Genomic DNA, 24,519 nt, shown 5'->3' with positions numbered 1-24,519 from the left:
TAGGAACATGTCTACATCTGTATAGTCCAAGACTTTTGGATACGTTTAAAGTTATATTGGGGTACATGCCCTTTTTAGGTGATTATATTTACAAAGGGGAGAATTACTTTGATGTTTTGCTTTTACGCGGCGTCAGAAAAAGATAACAGAATTAACATAACCTATGAAAACATAATAATAGTGAAGCCTGTCAGTGCTTATCTCGCCTACCTTTTTACCACTTTTCTTCATTGCTCCTTTCACATCTCCTCGTCCATCGGTGCTTCATCTCCACTCCATTTGTTCTGCTCGAAGAATGCTTGCAAGGCGGAATCATCACCCAAAATTGCCTGGTCGTTAAACATTGTAGGATCCAAATCGGCTAGGAAAGCCTCTTCATCGAACTCACCTGCGGGGGGATCTTGTCCGGCGGGAGCTAGGGAATTAGGGTCAATAGCAGGGCCAGGGGCAAAGGCAGGTTCGGGGGCAAAGGCAGGGCCAGGGGCAGTACCAGGAGCAAGGCCAACAGGGCCGCTGGCGGCACTTTGGGGAATCCTTTTTCTTCTTTGAGCTATTGGACCATCTCCCTCGACCTCATTTTCTGTTCTTCCTGTTTCCCATTCCGCTTCTCCCCTCTTTCGCTTGGTTTTGGCGTGTCTGTTGGCCGCATATCGGGCTACCTGTTCCATTCGGCGGTTAGGCCTGACCGTATTGCCACCCAATTGTTCAGTGGGACGAGCTATTGCTGGCTGATTAGGAGCTAGAGCACCTCCTGTAGAAGAAGAATGTTAGTATGGGGTCAATAATTGGACTTGGAAAGGAGAACTTACCTCTTGGAACACCGGTTCGAATAATAATAGTCAAACTAGGTCTAGGTAATGGTGAGCGCCTTGAACTTTCAAAGGGCTCAGGGGAGGGATTTCGAAGCTTAGGCCAATGTTCACGAATAGTTCGCAAAAGTGTAGATGCTAGGTTAAAGGAAGTTAGTCGTGCCTCGCCAGGCTGTGGGTTAGTAATCTTCGTAGTATCAATTTCCCCCAGAGGGTAAGGGCTTAACCAGACTGTGTCCCCATCAGCCCAATACCCTTCTTGGGTGAGGTTAGCTCTGAACAATTCAAATTCAATGTTGGCGATGTTGATCCAATCCCCGTCAGGGCATACATCCAGCGGGTTTCCTTTGTCTGTTAAAAAGTCACTCACCCTAATTGCAATTGGCATGTCCGGATAGTCTGCTCGGATGATCTGGACGTCACCGTTGGGCACGATGAAGGGCCGTTGATATTCGAATCTCTGGTCTTCTGGTTTTGCTGGTTTTGGTATTGTACTTCGTGCTGGCCCTGGTACTACCGGTGCTGGCGGTCGTCCTGGCCCTCGTCCTGTCTTCCCAGAGGCTTTTGCTGCTTGGTTTGCCTGATCTTTTGGGCTTGCTGCAAAGTCCTCTAGCAACTCATCGTGAATACAAGTGAGGTATTTATACAACGCCCCACTGAGAAGGTCGATGTTTGGAACGTGATTCCTAACAGCCGGTGGCACCCTCGGCATTCGCTTGCGCCACTCATATAGGATTTGAGTGCGTGAAGAACTCGATCGGAAAATGTGGCTAAGGATGATGCCTTTTTTGAAAGCCTGAGCTGCTACGACATTATAGACAGCTTGTGCTTCTTCGCGGACAACCTGTTGGTCCCGGGTGCTCTCTACTATGCCAAGGCGCTTGAACACGTAGTTTTGGTCGAAGGTGTGCGGCCAATTTTTGAGCGGCGGCGGCTGGTCAGTCATGTTAGCTGTAAGAAAAGAAAAGATATATTTGTATGTTTTGAATGCCTGAGAAAATCAAGGGTCATGGGGGGGATCTGTCCACCATTTAATACTCGAAGGGCTCTTGGTGATGAACTATTATGCATTGTGGTCTTTCTATTTCAATATGCGTTGTTAATATCTTAAAGAGACAAAGGAACAAAGGACCAGAACGGGTATACACTAAATTAGAACCAAAGAATAAACTGTATTGAGGTATCAAGGGTCAACACTATGCAAACAATGATATTAGGTCAACAATGAGACCTTTGGGCTGTCGCCAACTTTAGAATGCCTACGTGTGAGATATTGTGGCGGGCATTGTTTGCCATGCCATTGTGGCCATCGCCAACCCGCCACCTCATTCTAGGGATGGCGACATTTCTATCCAAACTCAATATTCTAGACTAAAACCTGGTGATTACGCAAGAATGAATTTTGAATAAAAAAAAAATCAGATGGCGTTGGTGGATATTTGGGTTAACTTAAAGAAAATATGAACAGAAGATAGATATGAACCTCCCAAGGCGACCAATCGCCAGCAGAACCCATAGAAGAAATGACAATTGCTCGCATGCCCTTCATCCTCTTATTTTCGTGATTCGTTTTTTAATTTGTTAAACAAGCACAGTCTTACGCAGAGACGTAAGCCTGGCCAGCCTGGTTGAGAGTGTTGCCGCTGAGCAAGTAGTTCTCGGCGCACATGAAGTAAGAGTAGCGAGTGACACCAGCCTGCGAATCCAACCAAGGAATAACCTCGTTGAGGAAAGCAGCCGTGTTGGCGGTGTCGAAAGAGCCGTTGACATCGGCGTTGAGAGCAAACTCGGTGATCCAGACCTCAGCCAGGTTGTGCTTGGCAGCAGTGTCGACGGCCTTGGTGACGAAGGACTTGAAGTTGTCGGCATCATCACCGTACCAGTGAACGGCCAGACCGGAGATACCACAGCTGCTGCAGCTACCGATGAAAGACTCGAACCAGTCAAGGCCGAATCCAGCATCAGTGGAGGAGGTAACGGCGGGGGAGATCAGCTTCGCCTTGCCGGACCACGGGGTGATGTAGGTGTTGTAGTAGTTGGCAGCATCCGTGGGGCTCATGTTGGCCTGCGAAGGCATGTCGGGCTCGTTGAATCCCAGGATGTAGCTACTGCCGCTGGACAAAGCGGTCTCGATGGCGGTAACCCAGCCGCCGAACATCTTGGGGCCCCAGAGCATAGGGACGAACTCGACGTTCGAGGGGAGCAGGCCAGAGATGGATCCAGCCCAGTTGTAGGCCCAGGAGATGCTACCACCACTGGTCAGAGCAGAGACGGTGGTGACATCGTTGTAGGCGGCACCACGCTTGCTAGAGGTGTCGCGCTTAGCCTGCATGGGGGCGGCGATAGCCGAAGTGGCGACTAGGCCAGCAGTGAAAAGCTTGGTAAAAGAGACCATTTTGAAGGATTGATAAGTCACAAAAAGAATAGACTTGTAAAAAAAAGGAGGGAAAAAGAGAGAAACCTGTTCTCGACCTTAATGAAAAGGAATGTAGACTTGAAGGAAAGTGAGGCTCAGACCGTGCACGGCACAGGACTAGAAGACCAGAAAATAAATGAAGGAAAGATAGGTGATGAAGAGAAGAAGAAGGGGGGAGGCGGAGGTTTTAAATCCCCCAGGCATCAGTGTGTCAAATCTACCAGCCTAACCCGCTGGCTGGGAAGGTATTCCATTTTTCTTCACGGGGTGGAGTGCAGATAGAAAGTGGTTATTGGATGTTCGGGGACAGAGGAAGTGGTTCTACATCATAACTATGCCTTTGACTAGATTAAACGATCTATGCAAAATCCCATTGGTGCTGGGGGAAGACCAGGGATGGATCTAAATGGACTGGGCCGTTGACAGAATTTGGAACCATGGTGATTGGCTTGAACCGAGCGTCTTTTCTTACATTTTTTTACATTTGGCAGAAGGAATTTACCCCCCCAAGGCGCTAATTAACCCTAATTCTTTCACTTCTTCGGCATCAAAATGGTTTACATCCGGTCCAACTCCACAGCCAAGATCTATAGACGAATCCACAATAGCCTGGACCATAATGGGGGGTTGTTACATCGAATTTGGTGATAGGGGAATAATATACTCCGTATACATACCTTGAAACTCTGTTCCTGGTGCCTGTAACTTTGTATATAACAATAATTGGCTTACCCCTGGCAGAATACGAGTGGTATGCAATGAGAAACAACGTGGGGATATTGGGAGCCCAATGACAGAAAATTGTCAGAAATTGAAGTGCAGTGGGGGGATAACGTACCACGGATAATATTGCATCATCCAATGGTTTATTATGCAGTACACCGCGCGGTTCCCTGGCTTCCGGTCAGGGGAGCGGCTATGATAGGTGTACCCTACGTACATCGTCATCTGGATTTTTGGGTGACCAATCATATGATTGTGTTATTGAACATAAACCTAGGAACACGATGAAAACACCAAACATCACACTACAACAATTTAAATTGCGTTCCAGATTTGATGAGGTTTTTCAAGACTCTTCATTTGAATAGATCAGATTCAAAAAGAATCCCATTCATCACAATCACAGGCGTCAACTGAAACTGAATATGACACACCCACTGAGGCGCCACCACATCAATGCAACTATGGATCGAATCGGCCACTCATAGTGACACCTCCGATCGACGCAATGTTTCATCTCCCAGCATAAGACCTAGACCGTCGCTCCCTTTCACCGGTATCCCGGTGTGCTTCCTTACTTCTGGATCAACTGGGGGCGTTGTTCTAGGGCTAGAAGGAAGAGGGGCCATCTGAAACCAACCCCCTCTTCAGCCCCCCCCACCCCTATGGCCGATCGGTTGCCGAAAAACGCCCAGGACAAGCCTTGCCGGACTACACGCCGGTGTTTTATTCCAGTACTCCGTACTTACATTGCGTTTGGATTGGGCGCCCCATTTGATTTTATTCCCCGGTTATTCTCCAGCAAAGGCCTATCCCAATCTGCTTTTTGTCGGTTTTAGTTGCTTTGTATCACCTCTTAGTGATTTGCTAGTCTGTCTCCCTTGGGATAATGACTGGTGATCAATGCCCTTATTCCTGGTTCTCCCATAGGCTATCAGGGCATACTCGCTACACAAGTACGGAGTATACCCGACAGGGTGTGGATGGCACAAGCTTTACATCTCGAAACAAATTCTGAATTTTTCAATCATCTCATCCCTGTGGTACTCACTCTACGGGTTTCTTTCATTTTTGAAATTCATTGTCCCCCGGACTAATAGTTGCCACTGGCGAGAATCGCAAGTATGAGATCAGACTTCAGTCACCCGCCTCTGCAGCCAAGATCCCGGGCATAATTCCGAGGCATATGCATGCCTGTATCTCTATTACAATGACCGAGACCGGGGTTCTTCTCATCTGAAACAGATTAAACCCCACCGATCTTCCCCGTCAACGTGGACCAAGACTCTAAATTTGCTGCCATTCAAGCCTATGCAGCATACTTCCTCGGACTATTAATTCCCGCACTATGATTATCATAATTTTCTCTGAAAAAGAAAATATCACAGGTTGTGGCCGCGTTGGCAATTAATGTGGCTTGCCTCAATAGACTCGCTTCTAGCCCTGGCTCCCACTTTCCCACTAGCGCTCTGCCCACGTCATCTTACTGCGCAACCCTGAGGTTGCTCACTTACTATGTTGTACACATCGAGAATCCCCGAAATGAATAGGAATAATCCGGGAGGTTCATCGCTCAATACTTACCAGTCTCGTTCTAGGTCTGCCATCGCTCTCTTTCTCAAAACATCGTCCCAAGATTCTTACCAGTTTCGGCTAGTCCCCAAACTCAACAATCCAGCAGCCTGGCTAACGAGAACCATTTTTAGATTGTGACGCGTCTTCTTGGCCACCAGGCACTCATTGTGCTGGGCATATACCGGAGACACTGGACGAGTCTATGACATGTTTGGGTAGCTATGGTAGCCGATACGAAGATGTCTTCAAATGGATATCATTCATTGGCTCAAGGAAGAACGAGATAATGCATACCTGCGGTTGATATAACAAGTCTGCCTCGTGTCCCTACGGGATATTCACTATCCCTATTCATTCGGTTTATGAGATGCAGAGCCGACGGAGGGATGCAAGTTACCTTGGTCTCATCATTGTTGGCGCCGGGCATGTCATTCTCGGTGTGATGCTAGTATCACTGCCAACACATCTCTGTTGATTTCGGACGATTATGCGAGAGGCCTCTTTTGCATTGGCAGTTTCCTTGTACAAAAATCTCCTCCCTGTGCATATCAGGCTCTTGGTTGTGACCGTTTCGACCTCTACGGCGGCATCCGCAGCCTTGCCTGAACCCCCCGTGGATGTCTAGGCACATTTCCTTATCCCAGCGTGCATGCTAGAGTGTCATCGACAGCATACACGGGACCTCTCAGTGCTTTACTAACTCCGGCCTATTATATTGATCTTGTTTAGGATCTGCTAAACAGGTACTCGAAAATGTAGGTAGATGGGAGCATTTACGGCATACGGGGATCTATACTGCGACTTCATCAACTACATACTTTACCAAAATGACGAAGGAATTCTGATATAAAAAGTCCAAGAGTAAAACCCCCGGGGCTACAGGAGGGCCATCAACCCAAGACCATCATCGGAAGATGAAGCGGTCGAGGTTGCTTTGGAGTAAAATGTGAGAAAGTCATTTGCAAATATACATTTCTTCGCAATGAAACCCCACACACTTTTTCATAAGGGAATAAATCTAAAATATTCTATAATTTCTACTTTTTAAAGTTACCAAGTTACTAAATGCTGCAGTCTTGATAGTTGTTGGTGATGGACTTGCGAATTGCACAAGTGTATTCTCAATCTAGCCAACTATCAGATGCATACAAATCAATCCAAGTATTTCACAAACTAAATCATCATATTTACACATGATCTATAGTCCACTTTTCATAAATAAAATACCCCATCGAGCAACTCATCTATACCTCCATCCAATCACAAGTACTGCCCATAATCACACCGAATAAAGCAGGCGGTGAACACCGATGATGTAAATTGCCCGCATCATCAGAACAGCTTCCCCAACCTTGGAATCTTCTACTATATCCTTCCACAACCCGCAATCCAATCATCCTCATACAATGCTTTCTCGCACAGCCCCTCGAGCTCTGCTCGCCTCCGTGCGTCCATCCATCCGCACAACAGCACCCACCACTTCAACTCTCCTCCCCCGGGCCTGCGCCATTCGCCCCAGCTCCGCCTCACAGTTCACCCGCTCATTCCAGTCCTCCCCGGTAATCCGCAAAGGCATTCACCCAGAATCAGCAGACCCCCCAGCTCCGAACCCACAGTCGGGTTCTGTTGCCGGAGCTGCTGCTCATGTCACTGAGCCCTCGCCGTTGACGCCGGAGGAGTACTACGAGTACTCGGAGCATTATTTCAATGTGCTGCAAAGCCACCTGGAGAAGGCACAGGAGGAGGGGTCAGATGTTGAGGCTGAGTACAGTGTATGTTTTTCAAACTTCTTTTCTTTATGTTATCCTTTGCCCAGTCTTCATCTTTCTTTTTCCTTTCTTTCTCGGCCTACAAAGACCTTCCTTATGTTGGTATGGCATAGAAAACATAGAATACTAACCCGCTACTTTTCTCCAGGCTGGTGTGCTGAACGTCTCCGTTCCCGCAATCGGCACCTATGTACTCAACAAGCAACCACCCAACAAGCAGATCTGGCTCAGCTCGCCCATCTCCGGGCCGAAGCGGTACGACTGGATTGTCGAGGGCGATTATATGCACGAGAAGCAGGATTCGCGGCCTTTCGCCAGTGGACAGTGGATCTACCTGCGTGATGGATCTAACCTGACCGAGTTGTTGAACACCGAATTGACCTTGCGTTTGCCCAAGGATATTTACAGTGAGATCGTTGAGTAAGTTTGAGTCATCTTGCTGGGCTATCGATTACCTAGAAGGAAGAGGATTCGTTCCAGTTTTTATTTGGGATGTTGTTACATACTGTAGTTTAGTGTCTATCTTATAATGCGGTTGCATTGAAATATTTCACATGCTTTTCCTTTCTCGTAAAGTTAAGGAGGTAAACGAATAACTTGGGAACATAGTTGTGGGTATCAATTGAGGTAAATGCACTAGCTGGGTATAGAGTGATTGTGTGTGGCGGGAACGCAATGCTAATGAGGGAAAAAGCCATCTTATCGCCCGAATTAAACGGGTGGGTCAAAGTGTGGTTCTTCTTTTTGAATGAAGATGCGATGTACATAGCCAAAATACAGTCTCAACCCGATGAAGCGGTGTCCTGCTTGGACAAGTGATATCGACCAAGGCAAAACTCACGCTAGAGACAAAGTCGACGGAGCCCGAGTCAACATTGAATATGTTGAGCGAGGTACAGCGGGTACCCGAGTACGAGTCACCGAGACCAGTAGCCCCGGGGGACATAGAGTCACTTGGCAAGATGCAGATAGACGATAATCGCAGCAGAGCATGGAACATGCTCGCGCGATACGGTGTTTGAAGTGAGGTCCGGTGGAACAAAGCCGCCCAGACTCGGTGAGGCGCATTGTGCAGTCCACGGCGGGCAGTCACATCTAGCAGCTGGCAGCTGGCAAAATATCCAATCCCTCGAACCACTTCGGCCAAGACAATGAAGATGGCTGCGAACCGACTTCCAGAAATCAGTAGCCTGGACCTTTCCTTCGGGCTGAGATTGACTCGATCCTTTCGAGGGTATTTTGCATAATCTCCATTGTCATGCTCAAGCCTGCGCATCAGCTTTAGGAAGATCGGCCTGTAGATACCCCGCAGGGCGTATAATTAGCTAACTGAACATATAAAGCGATATACTATCCAGTTTTATTATAGGGAAGCATACCACATCAAAGATAACCCGGATCATGAGACTGCAACTCGGACACACGGCGATCTCTTCGCCGTCGCGCAAATCGTCGATTGCGATCTCGAAGCGATCGCCACATGGGCAGGGATATGTGTAGATCTGGATATTCGGGTCGAAGGTCATGTCCTCGATCTCGATCTCATCGTAAATGTTCAGTCCTTCGTCGGCCATTTTTGATAATTCTCTGAATGTACAAAAGATATGTGGCGAATGAGTAGATGTAGCGTTGACTCTTAGGCAAAAAAAGTTTGGCGCGGTCATGTGATACGCGGGGTTAAGGCAGGGACATCCCCGGATTTAAGACTTGAACTATGAACGTTCATAACGAGATTATGTGCGTATATATTGGGTCTATTCTGGTTCTGATTTTTGAATTCAAAAGCCTCATACGACACACGCCAGTCCGGTCATTATCTTCAAATAATCATACGCTGTGTCAATGCGACCTCGGGGTTCTTGAGGTCAGCCATTTGGTGTGTCCTCGATAGCTGCTGTAGAAATTAGACTTGTGTAATTGGGCTTGGAGACTGTAAGGAAGAAGTGAGGCTGGGGCGTATTGCGCTCTCCCACATGACCGCCAAGGGGGTGTCTATGCCCAGGTGGCTGCCAGGGTCTACTACTGCATGTGTTGAAGCTGTATCTTGATTTAACTATATCCTACCCGGGGTATATAGTTGTATCTCATTTCTCTAATCGTGCAATTTCCATCTTTACTTCTTCAACCTCTCTCGCCAAAATCCCATACCGACGAGCAATATCCTCGAAACTCCCTTCATCGACAGCAATATCAGTGGCCGGATCTGACATCTCCACATCGCCATAAGCTCTCAGCTCCTGAACCGTCATCTTCCGACGGTGTTGCAAGCGCTCCTTTGTCTGCCTTAAATGCTGCCTATACCGAGCAAGAGCAGCAAGTGTTTCTGGCGTATAGAGCGTGGCCGCAATCTCCAATTTCGTAACCCTGTCCAATCGTTAAAGACCAATTCCACCAAAATAGAACAGCAAGACTTGAAAACCGGAAAGAAAAAAAACATACTCTAATGTCCCCTCCACGCCCTGCGCAACAACAGCCAAATGTTCCGCCTTAGCTTTCGTCGCGCGCGCCAAAGCCCCATGCTTCGCCCGCTCCAGAATCACGACAGTGCGCTCCAGGACTCGCGCCCGCACGGCAACAACATCAGCCGCCGTGGCAGCCATCTTCCGCCGAGCGACTGGCAACTCGGACAGCTGTGTGTGGCGCAGCGCGCGCGCCCGCGCCTGTAGCTGCGATGACAGCGGTGGGACTGGTGCCATCGAGGTCCGGACTCGGCGGTCGCGAGCTCGAGCGCGTGCGTTGTGGTTCGAGTGCTGTGAGGGCGCGTCTGCGTTGGGCGTGGTGGCTGGGTCTGTGTTTGCGGTTGATAGAGCGCGTAGCTCTTGAATGGCGGATGAGATGGATTTGGAGAAGGGTAGAATGAAGGTTGGGATATTGGTGTAGAAGGCTTCGATGTCGGGTGCTAGGAGGGAGAGTGCTTCGTCTGATTTCTTGGGGTCGGTTTCTGGCTTTGGGTTGGTGGGTTCGATTGCGCTGGATGGGGTCTCGAGGTAGAGGGTCATTATAGCGAGGTTATCATGGCACTGGAGGTAGTAGATTCGTCAGTGATGTGGCTTTCCTCTTGATGGGTTGGTGGCCATGGCAGGTGTTGTACGAACCTCCGCGGGTAGGCTGCTGTCTGGGGCGAAGGCCAATTGCCGGAGCATTTGCTCCTTGATTCGCTTTTTGGCATTTTGAGTCTGACATTGCTTCAGCTCCTAGTGATAGACTGTCAGAGCTCTGTTCGTGCCTGGGTCCGTTTGGTATGTGTTGCGCAATAGCGACTACTCACTTCCACCACAGCTGTGCGGGCTAGGCTCGCGCTTTGAGCACGCGTTGATGCATCTGGATTGAGGAGGGAGGTAGTTATATTCTCATATAGTCGTTTGAATTGAGGGTTGTGCTCAAGAATTGAGGGGTCACAGGGAGGAATCATGTTGATGTTACAAAGAAACTGGGGAAGTTCACCGCCGAAAGACCCAAGACGCACGGCCAAGACATAGGGAAACAGATGCAATACAATACTTCGTACATTCAAACTACATTTGTAGCACCTAATGGAACTTAGATATTTTACTATTACAAGTACATATTCATTTTGCATTTCCGCGTTTCTTTCGTAATCATACAAGTTGAAGCTAAAGCTTCGGTTCACCTCTTCCATCCGCAACGTCGTCGGAGAAAATAGAGCAACCTCATCCACCTATCCTGGCTGTGAAACGAAACGGGAAAAAGTGTACACTCAGGCATAGGGGAAGGGAAATTCAAAGGGTCAAGTAAATGAAATCCTGTTCGGCCAATCTTGAGCATAAGGTTCGTCGGTGGCAGCAGAAACCTTGCCGGGTGCAGGGGTATTCGAAATCAAAGTATGTACAGACGTTGCCGGCGGGGATTGCATAGCGCATTGCAAACCCGCCAGGATCCAGCGGTGTGACTGTAAAAGAAAGATATGGCGAGAAATTGTTCGGAAAAGGCACTGGGGAAAAACGACGCTTGGAACGCAAGTCAGGGTGAAGAGCCATCCCGTATGGAAAAAAATGGCGGGATTGAATCAGAAGAGTATTTTCTTTACTCCTCCTCGCTCTCCTCCTCGGACGAATCAGACTCATCATCGCTGCTTTCGTTGTGCTCAACCGAGGCCACTGGGTCGGGGGAGTGAGGACCACCCTGGAAACGCGAAAGGTTGCTCTGCAGCATGTTGATCTGCGCTTCCTGCTCAAATTTGCTCATTGGCTTGTTCTTCTTGGGTTTGGGAGGTGCCACACTGCTGGCAGGGAGATCATCTTCGTCTTCATCATCCATGAGATTCGGGACGTGCTTCTTCACGAAGTTAAGCAGCTTCAGCAAGACATCGTTAGGGAGCTCGTCGATATCCAACTCAATTTCAGCTTCATCGGTACCCTGTGAAATCTATATTAGAATCGGTTCGTGTATAATGATAATGTGTAAAAATCTTACCTTGAGTTGAGGAACATTGTTCTGGATAATCTGAAGGGCTTGCTGCATCCTCTTATCGGGAAGACTACTGATACCATTCGAGATGATCTGTTTCTCGTTGTAGGTGATGGCGCGGGTCTTGCCAGGTAGAGAACTCTTGCTCTTCTTGTCTCTCTTTCCAGAGCTGATTTTCTTAGAATCCTTCTTAGCAAGCTTGGTCTTGCCAACCTTCTTGGAGGAAGGAGGAGTCTTCTTTTTCTTGTTGGTAATAGCCTCGACTTGACGAGACATCTCAGCAATTTGCTTTTGAAGCAACGTGAGTTTCTCGTCGTCTTCTTCGCTCTCTTCTGCATCCTCGTCACTATCTTCATCAGAAGAATCAGTGTTCTGCTCGGGGTGTGGTTCATGCGCTTCGAGGTAGTCCGACTTCTGGGCCCACTTTGCGTTGAAGATTTCTTCAGCTCGCTGACCACAGATGAATGTAGGGTCACCAGGGATATTGAAGCGGTAGCAATTCTTAAAAATGAGGCGGACGTCGTTCTCGAACTCTTTGGCGTTTTCATACTGGCCGGCCTTGAGTTTGGTTTGAACGGTCGACAGATCCATCGGCTTCTTGACAACGCTGTGGTATGTGGGGATATTCAAAGCAACGGGATCCACGGGGTAATAGAAAGGCATCACCCAGCTGTAGTGCTTTTGTTTGTGCAGCTCATCCAAGACTTCCTGGCAGAATCGCAATTCCCATTGGAACTTCTTCTTCTTTGGCTTGCTAGAATACGGGAGGTCACGCTTCGGGGGATGAATGGATCGTTTGGGGCGACCATCGGGGTTGGAAGAATCGCGGCGGATGACGGGCAGACCTTCGGGCCCTAACGCAAATGTTTGAGACTGGGGAGAGGCAGCTTTAGGCTGACTTGGGAGAGAAGTCCGGTGCTCCCGGCGAGCAGCAGACGTCTTCTCTGTCTGTTTCTTTGGTTTTCTCTCCTCAACCTCTTCGGGCTTGGGAAGGTTAGTCATTTGCTTCTCAAAGGTCGCCTTCAGCTTGATCCCCTCTTGGGTGACGAGGTGGTCTGGGCCATTAAAGATGGTGGTATTATTGACCATCAGTGCAAAGTCATCTGCGACTGCCTGGGGGGAAGAATATTGGTTGTTCCTGAGCTTTCTTTCCATGGTTCCCAGGTCCATGGGGTGGGTGACGATAGTGTGGTATTGCGGAATGTTCAACTTGACAGCATCCACGGGTTCCTTGTAGAAACGCGCATCGTGCATGCGCTTGAGGCTTGTAAGGCTCTTCGAAATGAACTTGTGTTGCATTTTGGTGAGCCCTGGTCCACCACTAGTGCGGTTTGGACCAGGTGTTGCAGCAGCCGGAGTGTTGAATCCCGGTGTCTGAAAGTTAATAACCGAGTCATCGCCCTCGACCTTGGTACGCTTGGGAGCTGGTTCTTCGCTGAGATCAGCATCCCGTTGGCGGGAAATCTTGGAAGGAGATAGCGGGGCCTCAGATGCGTCCTTCATCTCTTGGTCGACGGGCTGCGGCGCAGTGGGAGCAAGTGGTACGGAGGCCGGGGTAGGATGATGAGGCAGGTCAGTTTTCACGGCAGTCGAAACATCTTGCTTGGTATCGATGGCCATTGGCTCAGGTGTATCGTTGGGGCCATCTGCGGATGCAGGAACTGTGGGAGGGGGTGCCACAGCCTGGGTGGACGAAGCGGCACTTTCAGCCGCAGCGTTAGCTGCAGCAGGAGCGGTAGATTCCTGGACCTGCGAAGTGCTGTTCTTTTCTTCGGTCGGCTGTCTCTCCACGGGTGGAGCAGATCCGGCAGGTGATGGCTTGTTCTGGATCATTTCTGAGGGGGGCTGATTATCGGGGGACTTGGGCGGTGAGGTCGCAACGATTGTGCCATTGGTGTTCGAAGACGCGACAGGGGTGTGGCCATTCAGCGTAGGCGATTTAACCTCGACATCCGCGGGGCCATCACTTTTAAGACTCACTGCGACATTTTGCGCGCTGCGCACCAGTCAGAACAAGAACAGAGCAGATATTGAAGCTGATGTACTTACCTGTCAGGTGGGTAGTCAGGCGCAGAAGGGCCAGTAGGCGACGGAGGCAATTGAGGCTTGTCCTCCTTCGTGACAGGAGGAACCTCGGGAGGCGGAGTCGCCATTGGGGTCGCGTTGGATAAGCAAGAATACAAGATAGGGGAAGGATGAGAGTGTTGAAGATGTGAGAGTTATGGGGAGGTGTTTTGAAAGCTAGTGATCAACTGAAAACACCCGTGGGGCTCTCGCCGCGAAACAATCTCGAGTGAACAAACACTAGCGGCAACCGAGGGCACGTAGTGTGGACTCAACAGTTGATGAGGCTTGATATCAAACGTGTCGCGAAGAAAACGCGGGCGCGGAGGCGGGAGTGAGGTCAGAGATGATCGGGAGATAGGAAGAGTGGAGAATGCGATCGGAGACGAGGTATTTATACTGCCAAGGCGGTATAGAAGCTCTCACGTGATTTAGAATTGAAGCCAGGTCTAGATGACTTGGGTAAGATGTAGAGCTAAAAAGTTCCCGTAGATGCCTGAGGCAGCAAGGGAATTATGAAAATAAAAATAAAAAAATAAAAAAATAAAAAAGAAGAAGGGGGAAGGCGGTTAAAAGGGGAAGAAAAAAACCGTGACGCGACGCGTTTGTTATGGGTTCTTCTTATAAGGCGGTCAGTCGAATAAAAATAGGGAGAAACCAGGACGGAAGCAGAAAAATGGTCGGGAGGGGATGCCAGAATCCTTAAGTACAAACGGCCGCCTTGCACTCTCCTGTTACCCAGTTCCACCAGCCACACTAGTCCCAATTCTGTTAACCTTCTTACCCCTTGATTGGTTATATACCCCTGGAATCTTTTTTCTTCTTCTCTTTTCTTTTCTTAACTTTTCTCTTTTCAAGCTGAACACCTTATTCTGAATTGAAAGTTACTTTTCCATCTTTCTAATTTCACTCATTTCTTCTCAACTTTACCTATTAGAGGTGTTGTAAAATTCTGTGGACGCATCTTTCGGATGACTCAAAGCCCTAGGGTTCTGGCTGAATCCGGGTTAGGCCGTGATGGGGTCTGAGTCACGTCACCACTCGAACTTTCACGTGACTACATCATGATGAGTACACGTATTGTACATTGATAAGAACACCACCTTTCAATGCTCTATGTATACAACGCAAGGAATATGTTATAAAATTTTGAAACGTCTATAGATCATAGAATAGGCTAGTCTACGGTTCCCCGCTAATCCTGGAAATTTCCAATCGGCACTTGCATTTACTGCCAATGGACAGCTGCACCTCGATCCTTACAGGTTAGGCAAATATGCGTATGTCACATGATCTGGGAGTTGGGGGTACATACTTTTGGCCTTGAGGATCTACCCAATGGGAGTCCGTGTGCTTTGGAGTTTACGATATATGATTTTTAGTGCTGCACAGTTTAGATGGCTCGGTTCTTACCTATAAACGCTGTAACAGAGCTTTGATATTGCTACTGTCTTGTTTCTCATATATATTGAATTTAGACACAATAAACTTGAAATTCTTTATATTATTGTCTTGACTTCCCAAATAAACATTTGGGATATCTGCAGGAAATATAACTGAAATGGCCTACAAATGTTGTTATATATTTTCGCTCGGAGGGATGTTGACACCGAAAAAGCCCAAAAATGGAAAATGAAGTGTGACAGAAAAACCGTACAGTTAAAAAAAAAAAGAGCCCCAACGGACCTCAGGACACAAACAGAACCGAAAATTCGACCAAAAATATATCAAAGAGCGGCAGACTTACTCCAGGGGACTACTCAAATGATATTGAAGCATCCCGAGGTCACGGGATGATATGATTAGATAAGAACATCCAACAGTCTAAACCCTTTTAGGACTAGACCGTCAAGGCTCTACAGAACATTTTTTTTCCTGTCCGGATCAACTGCGAAACCACCAGCCTAAACCCCCATTTGTTTCCTTAGGGGCGGAAAAAAATAGAGTCTTATCGGAATCTTTGCTGTTTTTATTTTGGCCTGCTCTATTGATATTTATCTTCACGCCACCGCATACTCGACTGTGAGAAAAAAAAAACGACTAGAAAAAAAAGTTACAGCCAAGATGGGAAAGAAGACCACTCGCCCATCCACCAAGGTCGCCTCGGCCGCCGCATCGCCGGCATCAGGCATGACATATGCGGGCAGCAAGTCGTCCATTCTGCGCGCTGCATTCTCCCCGTCAGAGTACCAATTGGCCCTGTTTGCGTCCGTTATCCAAGGCCTCGATGGTCAGCACATTCGCATTCACGACACACAGACAGGACGCCTCCAGTGTGAACATGCTCTGGGGCCAAAGGAAACAGTGACTTCTTTGGACTGGGGATACTACGGTGGCTCCGGCAAGGGTCGTGACCAGTCGAAAAAGAAGCGCAAGCGCGGCTCCGATGTCAATGGGATTGATGGCCTGGACCAGGGCGATATCGTGGTTGCATTCGGCACAAACACATCCGATATCCGCATGTACTCGCCATCCGAAGATAAGGTCGTCGGCACCTTGACTGGTGCGCATGACAAGGGTATCAAGGACTTCAAGTTCACGGCCGATCGGCCCGCTCAGGAGGCCTGGAGTATCGGTGGTGACAATAAGCTTGTCCAGTGGGACCTGCGCACCGGACAAAGCACCAAGTAAGTTTGCATATTTGCTGGGTTACACCGAGCTCCTGACTAATGATATACCTCTAGGACAATCCACCTCCCCGCATCCTCTGTCTTCACTGCTCTCTCCCGTCCCGTGCCCTCGAACCCTCCTCTTATCTGCGCTTCCCAGACCCCGTACTTAATAGACACCGAGAAGGCCGACGAGCCGGTTCAGTTCCCTGCCATGCGCAACCCTATCCACACCGTCATTTCGTCCTCTTCCGAGTCTGCTGGTGTGGGTGCATTCCTTGCATCCGATGGTGACCGCTTCGTCAACGTCTTCGATGCCACCACCCAGAAGCTTGTTCGCAACCTTGTCGCCGACCAGGAGGTCTCATCTATTACACTGCAAACCGATGGCGTGGCCGCCCCGGAGAAGCAAGTGCTTGCTGCAGTCACCGCAGATGGTAGCATCGAACTCTTCACAAAGCCATTTGTTCAGCCCCAAAGTGCGCCCTCCGCAAGTGCCAAGGCCAGCCGGAAACAGATGACCCAGAAGGCAAACGCAACCCTCAAAATCACTAACACCGAGTCCTCGAACACCTGCGTTCCCGTCGCAGCCATCTCATTCCAGGGCCCTACCCTCATGGTTGCATACACCGAGGGTGGTGTGATCCCTGTCTTTGAGCGTGTCAAGTTCCTCGACGAGAACACCGATGAGCTCTCATTCACCGGAATCAAGACTGTGGTGAAGACCAAGTCCGGCTCCGCACTTTCTTCCGTCACAACGAATGGAGTTAAGAGCGCAGGCGAGACCCGTGTTGACGAGTCTCGCATGAATGTCGAGCAGGGAAACCTGGTCGATGATGATGTAGAGATGGAAGATTCACGACAAGACGCGTCCGACTCCGGCAGCGAGGAGGACTCTGATGATGAGGACAACAAGAAGCCCAAGGTTTCCAACGAGAAGAAGACAAAGCCCACCAAGCAAGTCGCAGCGACCGAGGACGTTGAGATGCAGAACGCATCCGAATCCGAGGAGGAAGAGGAAGAAGAAGAGGGTGCCGAGCCATCATTCGGAGAACTCCTGCGCGCAAACGCAGGCCAGGAAGTCGATGTTGAGGCCGAACTTGACGACGACGTCCTCCTGGGCGCACTGGTTCCCGGCAAGCCCCAGGCCGCAGTGCAACAGATTCCCACCGGTGTTTCTCTTGCTACTGTCCTTACACAGTCCCTCAAGACCAACGACAACGGCATGCTCGAGTCTTGTTTCCACACCGGTGATACTTCTATCATCCGCACTACCATCCAGCGTCTCGACTCCTCGCTGGCCGCAACTCTGCTTCAAAAACTCGCTGAGCGCCTCGCCTCCCGGCCTGGTCGCTACGGCCACCTTCTCGTTTGGGTGCAGTGGACCTGCGTCGCCCACGGTGGTGCATTGGCTGGCCATCCTGATCTCTTGAAGCGCATGACTTCCCTCTACAAGGTCATGGACCAGCGCTCTGCTACCCTGCCATCCCTCCTGCTCCTCAAGGGCAAGCTTGATATGCTCGATGCCCAATTGGGACTGCGGCAATCAATCCGCGGTGGTGATGAGGGTATGGACAGCGAGGACGAAGATAATGTTATCTATGTCGAGGGTCAGGATGATGTCGAGGACAGTGAGACCGAGGCCAAGACGCCGCGGAAGTCAATACGCGACCAGGCGTACGATGAGGATGAGTCAATGATGAACGTCGATGAGTCTGAAGACGACGAGCATGATGGAAGTGATGATGAGGATGATGACGAAGAGCCCCTTTTGGATATCGAGGCTGCCGAGTCTGTCGGTTCTTCTGATGCCGAGGAATCGCTGGAGGAGAACGAAGATGAGGACGACGATGAAGACAGTGATGGCTCGATGGTTGACTTCATTGCCGACACGGAAGACGATGAGTCTGACGATGCTGCTCAGGTGCAGCCCCCGCCATCAAAGAAGAGCAAGTCTTCTGCTTCTGTCAGCAAGAAGAGCAAGGTCGGCAGAAAATAAGCGTGTCTCTTTTTTGAAGTTGTACGAATTAGAGATGGGAGAAGGGGGTTACGGTCTATAAAAGAACATATTTTTTTATCCTTTGATGCATCCGACGGGTCTGCATTTCATTTTTTCTTTGTTTTATCTTTTGCTTTCGATATCTTGTGCCTCTACCGAGCGCCTCTTGCGTCTCTATCAATGTCTATTGAATTCTACCTTGGTATCTTGATATCTCTCTTCCTTGTACAGAGTACTTTATACTTCAGTAGCTATGACCATGCAGATATGCCAATCTCCTTGCTATTTATACCAGCAACTCCTCCCCCTGACATGGACCCTCATGCAGGACCCGATGACCCGGCACCCCTTTCTCCCCTAGGGGTATCAGCACGGATGTCGTCCGGTCCCGCGAGGGGTAGGTAGTGAAGTGACCCAATGCACTGACATCAGCAGTATCGAGGGCCAGTATGACTCCATTCTTGCCACCTTCAATCCAGGCCTCGGTGGTCGAGTTAGGGAGCGTGATATGCGCTAAGCCGGAGAGGAAGACCACCCATCTATAAGTGTGGAATTAGCCAAGAATGTGGAAACCCACTCCCGAGTATAAAAACAAAACAAAACATGTAGAAAGAAAACAAATCATCCCGGATCATTTGAGATACAAAAGACATGTATATCGAAGAAACCTCGGAAAGGAGAATATAACTCACTGCAAAGCAGGCGCGTTATGTCTACCCCCATCAAACCCAGCCGGCAACACCGTAAACGACGCATTCCCACCGATAGTCCCCAAATCCAGCTCAGCGCTCCCGGCCTGGCCAGGTTGCACAGAAGTTTCAAATCCCGGCTGGAGAGCCCAGCACTCTAGGATGGAGCGATTGTGGCGGGCGCCGAGGACGGTTATGTTAAGGGTGGATCCGAGGGAGGGAACGGGGGCTTGCGCGAGGATTGTGGATGGAAGGATTAATTGGATGAGGGTTTGAGGGCGCATTTTGAGGATATTATGTAGGAAAGATATAATAAGGAGGAGACCTAAGAGCTGGAGCTGAGATCCGTTCTGGGTAGCTGAAGAGAGGTGGAGTAGGATCTTCCCCTGTAAGTCTATAAAAGGGCACTAATGCGGATATCAATGTATTGCATATTAATTAGCACTACATATGTATTTGGAATGTGAGATTTCACTGATTTGCCGAAGAGCACGAATTACATCTGCTATATGTGCTACATATGTACCGGATAATACCTGGCACCCGAGTCCTTTCCCCTTCCATTTTAGTGCTCACCTCTTGCCGCTTTTTGATATCAGAAGTAAAATTGAGCACGCCTCTGAACACTTTGACCCCGGGGCTTCCAAGCTGGAGGTTCCTTGGAAGTTCTCATATCATTACATAAGCCGACGAAGCATCATGTGACTCTCACATGAGCAATCTGATTCGCCCCCATTATCCAATCAAAAAAGAACTGCCCAGGTGGCATTGTCAACTCGGCCCTTCGTTCTAACAATTCTCCTACTAGAGATATTTTGCTAAGGGTCAGCCGCTCGGCTCGGGGTCTGTTCGTACTAATCTATATAGTCAATTTATCTATTAGGAAGGCGGACAAAGATTCGAGTATCCACTCTTAGATTCTTAGTAAAACGCCTATTTTATACTCTAGCAATCCTTACAAACCTGGTATTACAGTAAAACCGGCTTATACTACTACTATATAGTAGTAACGAACCCGTATATAACGAATACCTGGTTTTTACGATCGGGAACCGGTGCTTTCAATTAATTCACCATATATAGTAGTAATAACGAATTTCCCTGCTTACTACGAAGTTCGTTATTTCACTCTTTCCCCTGGAATTTTGCCAAAGAGCAGTATATGAAGCTGGCACGCTGAGACCATCAAGAGCCAGCAATTGATATTGATTGGTATGAGATGAGGCTGGCACAGGCCAGGAACAACACCACGTGAAAAGTCTCACAGAGCTACGGAGGAAGGCAGTGTATAAAAAGCTGCTGGTCGACAGGTCTATAGGTCTATCTAACTAAAGGGGGGAACAGGAGGGGGGGAGATTACGGCCCACGAGCGAAGACAGGAAAGGCTGAAGTGACAGACTCTCCTTTGCACAATTCTCATGGGAAGGTAATTTAAATGCTTAGATTCTATAGTTGATGCCCAATGTTGAGTTGCAAAGCACTCTCTAGTTTTCACCCACTCGGCGGTATTTCGAGAAATAACGTCTATATAATGATATTTCAATTGCACATAAACTTGAGCACACTCGAAGCATATGACACGTTTGTGATTCAACCGTTATATCAAGCTAAAACATTACGCATGTCGCATAAAAGGGGCATTGCGAAGCACTTCGACCTGGGTTTTCCAGATAGGTTCCGCTATTCTGAGAAACTGAGGGCCAAAATTGTCTGTCATGTTTTGCACGAAGACATCATCCGACTCATACCGACTTGATCGGCTCAATGGAACTTCCTGGAAGTGTTCGAAAGTCAGTTATCTCCAAAGACTTTTCCAATAATCCATGGATTCTCTGGCAGTATGGTGTTCCAGATTGATACTTCTTACGACCAGATAAGATGATGAGTTGATAGCACGTGCCTTGAGATATTTCTAAAGTTGAATATCGGAGAACTTGTCGAAAGCGCGAATGATGTATACCGTGTCCCAAGACTTGATGCGGTGACATAACACCCTAATAAACGGAGGATTAGTGCTCAAGATGCCGTTAAACAAAGTTTCAAGCTGAGTACGGCGCTCATAACCTAAGAGAGGGTGACAACTGAATAGGTAGGCACTCTGGAAAATCTCTGAATTGGATGTGGAGAGAAAGGAGCTATCTACAAGATGAGACTTGATAACCTAGGAGCAAACATCGGAGGTCGCTTGACCTCTGACACACATGTATATCTTGAATCTGCTTTTTCACTCGACTAATTCAAGGACATACCTACTAGTAGGTAGGTATGTATCCAAGCTTCGATGGTGAAGCCAATCACATATTAGCGTTTATTCGGAGTATTACCGGAGATGGGTTTCTTAGTCCCCATGATATTGCCCGCTATAAGACGAAGATACGATATGTTGGGGATAAGTTATGAATGGATCAATGCACTTTGCAAGAGATATAGTTTGGAATCTCTCTATGTCTGGTCTGGTATTCGCCATAGAGGCCTGAGGCCTACTACATCATATGTACCTAGGTATCAAAAGAAGGCTTTCACTTGGGTTGGACTGTAGAAAACAAGAACACAAGAATTCAATTCCTCAGAACATAAAAAAGATAAACCTACCTAGCCAAGTTCTCTCTTTGCAGCACTTGACTAATAAAAATATACATGCTTAATGATAGTGAGAGTACCCAGTACCCAGACCCAAGAAGAAAAAGCATACTAACGAATGACTTCACCACCAGCCTTCTCAATACCTTCGAGCCCTTCGAGAATATCGCTTCCGCCGAAGAGTCCATAAGCAGAGCTAGTGCTTGTCCTTCTTCCCGTCCAGACCTCATGGAACTTCACAGTTTGATCACTAGACGCGACAATAATGCATCCCTCCTCCTTTGTTCGCGTGCACCACATTCCACCTTCTTTCTCCTTGGGGGTAAACATCCGAGCACCGACCTTGCGGCTACGGGTTGGGGCTCCTTGCTCCGGAGACCGAGTCTGACTAGACGACGACGAAGGCGAAGATGACTGACTGTCCGGCCTATCAGACTGTACACCCGAGAAATGAGAGACTTTCCCTGGATATCGCACTGCCCACAATGCTCTTCCGCAGTCGAAGTTGTTGATTCGAGTCTCGGGGCCATCCCAGGTGGCTCCATGGGGCCCCCAGGGAATGACGGCCACCTGTGCGCAGCTGGGCCAAGCAAAAACGGCGATTCGAAATGGGTGATCTGGCTGTGCATAGCCGAAAGTAGCGGCGATCTCACGTCGAGTTTCGCTCCATATAAGACTGGTCACCTGCGCGAAGACATTGATGGTTGCAAGACAGGCTCCGCTCCGGGTGTGATAGAAGTGTATAGATCTGTCATTGGTACCTCCTCCCGTGGCGAGCAGGGATGACTGCCATGGCGCAAATGCAATTGCTTTGACCGCAGCGGAGTGCGCCAAACGATGCTTCTGACGGTCGTATGGGACCAGAATCGTTCGTCCACCACCGGAAATTAGAGTGCCTGCATGTTTTAAAAGTGCGGCTGCGGCCGGAGGCTTAGTCGGAGCAGCAAGCCATGATGGAAGAGCAGGTCGCCTAAGAAATAGTCGTCTTGTGGCGGTGCCAAGAGCAAGGTAAGGAAATACACCGAGGCTGAAACTGCTAGGGGAATCCGGGGGCGTAATGGATCCGACCGTATAATTCGAATGCCGCGACGGAACAATCTGGGCTATTTCAAACAGAAGGCAAACGTTATCATTACCACCCGTGGCAAGGTATTTCTCATCGGGTGACCAAGCCAGTCCACATATTTGTTGAGTGTGTGCACAGATCTTGGCAAGAAGCGTCATGGACCCGTTCCATTTCCACTTAGCTTGGTCTTCTTTGTCAGACCACTCAACCGAATAATACCAGACATTTCCAAATTCATCACCGACAACCAGCTCTTCCGCGTTGACTTCCACATGCATGAACCGTTCTGAAGGTCGACGTGATGTTCTCGGCTTGAATACCACGCATGTAAGGGTACTGGGATGACTGATCTCAAACCGGGCTTGCTTCTCGAATGTGCTCCATAGAGACAACTGACCGGATCGACGAGCCACTGCAAGAATGCTTCGCTCGCCATCCTCAGAAGAAAACGACAGGGAAGTTACATAATTTGAGGAGTGCAAATCTGGAAAGGGAGGATAATCCACACCATGGCCCTCAGACCAGAGATATACTTGATGGCCCAAGCCCACGGCCAGTATGCCAGATGTTGTTGAGTATGCAAGAGTACTGCAGTAAAAATCGTCCCGGAGGAAGGGAGCATCAAGGATTCGAAAAGGCTTCGGTGGAACAACCTCTTTCCTGCCAGCAGATCTGGGCCCTGAGAGCAATCCGAGTCAGTTGATGCCCAAGAAGATTGTGCATACGGCCAGTCTCACAATTTCCAAAAGTTTGATTGAAATATCATATATGGTTTATCTGTAAATGGTAAATTTATTCCAAAGATAGGGCTGGGGGTGACTGTTGCAAACTACAGTTGCACTTACATCGCTCTTTTTCAACTTTTTTCCAAGCACTGTCCTTCCATACAAATGGGGAGAGGCGCTCGAAGTCTGGGGATGTTGGATTGAGGGGAGCATCCAGATAGCGTAGACAAGTACCTAGCTGTCTAGTCGTCGGGTCAATTCCCAAAGCAAGCGCAAGCCTCGACTCGTGAATTTCTTGTTCACTGTGCTTGGGTTTCTTGGGTAAGAACCGAGCCACGAAAATCGGGGCAGTTGATGATCCATTCGTTGAAGTGATCGGCGTGTCATCAGGAGCCGCAATAACGGAATCACCGAGGACTGCAGAAGCCCCACCCACATTCCAGACTGCACCGGAACTAACCTGTCTCAAAGTTTCATGTGCAACATTATTGCCTGTGATGTTGGGTTCGGTGACTAGACGAGGCCGTTGATGTGGGATCTGTTGGAGTCGAGTTGGCTGCTGGCGTCCACTAGCAGCATAAGTCCTACGCAGGGTAGGGGGTAGAAATGGGTCATCCCCGGGAGGAAGTCGTCGAAATTGTCTCTCTTGAGGTGAAAGACGCTGCGGATGCTTGGCCACACGAAATGTTGTTGATGTTGGTTCCACGAAGTCTCGCTTTGGAATGAATCTATCAGGCGAGAGTGGACCTCGAAAGGTGTCTCTTGCTACTGCTGCATTTCCAGTATTTCTCACTCTGCTGCGACCTCTTTTGGGTGATGAGACCCGATTCTCTTTGAAATGAGGGATGGGTGTTAGAACAGGTTGGGTCTTGTGCTTCGGCAATGATTGAGAAGTAGGTGTTTCAAAGAATGGCAAATTAATGGTTGCAAATTCAGTCAATTGGACAGGTCCACTGTCCTTGGAAGACTCGGATCGAGAGTGTTTGTGACTGCCTGGAGAGGTTTCCTCGAAGGAGTGACGTTGCATATCTACCATTTTTCTGGATGTAGGTGGATAAGCTTTATAT

At 48.7% G+C, this 24,519-nt stretch overlaps 9 protein-coding genes across 9 annotated transcripts; 2 read left to right on the top strand and 7 right to left on the bottom strand.

Annotated features, from left to right (window-relative positions):
* Window positions 1-239: 239 nt before the first annotated feature.
* On the bottom strand, window positions 240-1,755 carry N7517_007098 (uncharacterized protein; the record flags this gene model as incomplete). The annotated part of the gene is made up of 2 exons (XM_056724828.1): window positions 240-751; window positions 810-1,755. 2 exons carry the CDS (start codon window positions 1,753-1,755, stop codon window positions 240-242), a joined length of 1,458 nt encoding a protein of 485 aa, XP_056581078.1.
* A 651-nt stretch (window positions 1,756-2,406) lies between these two features.
* Window positions 2,407-3,204, bottom strand: N7517_007097 (glycoside hydrolase family 128 protein; the record flags this gene model as incomplete). The annotated part of the gene is made up of 1 exon (XM_056724827.1): window positions 2,407-3,204. The coding sequence occupies one exon, from the start codon at window positions 3,202-3,204 to the stop codon at window positions 2,407-2,409; it is 798 nt and encodes a 265-aa protein (XP_056581077.1).
* A 3,725-nt stretch (window positions 3,205-6,929) lies between these two features.
* On the top strand, window positions 6,930-7,716 carry N7517_007096 (frataxin family protein; the record flags this gene model as incomplete). Its single annotated transcript, XM_056724826.1, has 2 exons — window positions 6,930-7,295; window positions 7,441-7,716. 2 exons carry the CDS (start codon window positions 6,930-6,932, stop codon window positions 7,714-7,716), a joined length of 642 nt encoding a protein of 213 aa, XP_056581076.1.
* Window positions 7,717-8,554: 838 nt separating this feature from the next.
* Window positions 8,555-8,866, bottom strand: dph3 (CSL family zinc fnger-containing protein; the record flags this gene model as incomplete). The annotated part of the gene is made up of 2 exons (XM_056724825.1): window positions 8,555-8,587; window positions 8,672-8,866. The coding sequence occupies 2 exons, from the start codon at window positions 8,864-8,866 to the stop codon at window positions 8,555-8,557; spliced, it is 228 nt and encodes a 75-aa protein (XP_056581075.1).
* Window positions 8,867-9,376: 510 nt separating this feature from the next.
* On the bottom strand, window positions 9,377-10,704 carry N7517_007094 (uncharacterized protein; the record flags this gene model as incomplete). Its single annotated transcript, XM_056724824.1, has 4 exons — window positions 9,377-9,656; window positions 9,732-10,312; window positions 10,388-10,486; window positions 10,561-10,704. The coding sequence occupies 4 exons, from the start codon at window positions 10,702-10,704 to the stop codon at window positions 9,377-9,379; spliced, it is 1,104 nt and encodes a 367-aa protein (XP_056581074.1).
* A 632-nt stretch (window positions 10,705-11,336) lies between these two features.
* On the bottom strand, window positions 11,337-13,873 carry N7517_007093 (putative transcription regulator BDF1; the record flags this gene model as incomplete). Its single annotated transcript, XM_056724823.1, has 3 exons — window positions 11,337-11,669; window positions 11,727-13,716; window positions 13,770-13,873. The coding sequence occupies 3 exons, from the start codon at window positions 13,871-13,873 to the stop codon at window positions 11,337-11,339; spliced, it is 2,427 nt and encodes an 808-aa protein (XP_056581073.1).
* Window positions 13,874-15,848: 1,975 nt separating this feature from the next.
* Window positions 15,849-18,392, top strand: N7517_007092 (WD40 repeat domain-containing protein; the record flags this gene model as incomplete). The annotated part of the gene is made up of 2 exons (XM_056724822.1): window positions 15,849-16,411; window positions 16,469-18,392. 2 exons carry the CDS (start codon window positions 15,849-15,851, stop codon window positions 18,390-18,392), a joined length of 2,487 nt encoding a protein of 828 aa, XP_056581072.1.
* A 286-nt stretch (window positions 18,393-18,678) lies between these two features.
* On the bottom strand, window positions 18,679-19,365 carry N7517_007091 (uncharacterized protein; the record flags this gene model as incomplete). Its single annotated transcript, XM_056724821.1, has 2 exons — window positions 18,679-18,931; window positions 19,085-19,365. 2 exons carry the CDS (start codon window positions 19,363-19,365, stop codon window positions 18,679-18,681), a joined length of 534 nt encoding a protein of 177 aa, XP_056581071.1.
* Window positions 19,366-21,772: 2,407 nt separating this feature from the next.
* Window positions 21,773-24,488, bottom strand: N7517_007090 (WD40 repeat domain-containing protein; the record flags this gene model as incomplete). Its single annotated transcript, XM_056724820.1, has 2 exons — window positions 21,773-23,406; window positions 23,573-24,488. 2 exons carry the CDS (start codon window positions 24,486-24,488, stop codon window positions 21,773-21,775), a joined length of 2,550 nt encoding a protein of 849 aa, XP_056581070.1.
* Between the last annotated feature and the right edge of the window lie 31 nt (window positions 24,489-24,519).

Source organism: Penicillium concentricum, assembly GCF_028827145.1.
Source record: "Penicillium concentricum strain IBT 3081 chromosome Unknown utg000002l_segment0_segment0, whole genome shotgun sequence".
NCBI classification, from domain to species: domain Eukaryota; kingdom Fungi; phylum Ascomycota; class Eurotiomycetes; order Eurotiales; family Aspergillaceae; genus Penicillium; species Penicillium concentricum.
The sequence above is the reverse complement of the archived record's forward strand: the minus strand, read 5'-3'. Positions and strand labels throughout refer to the sequence as shown.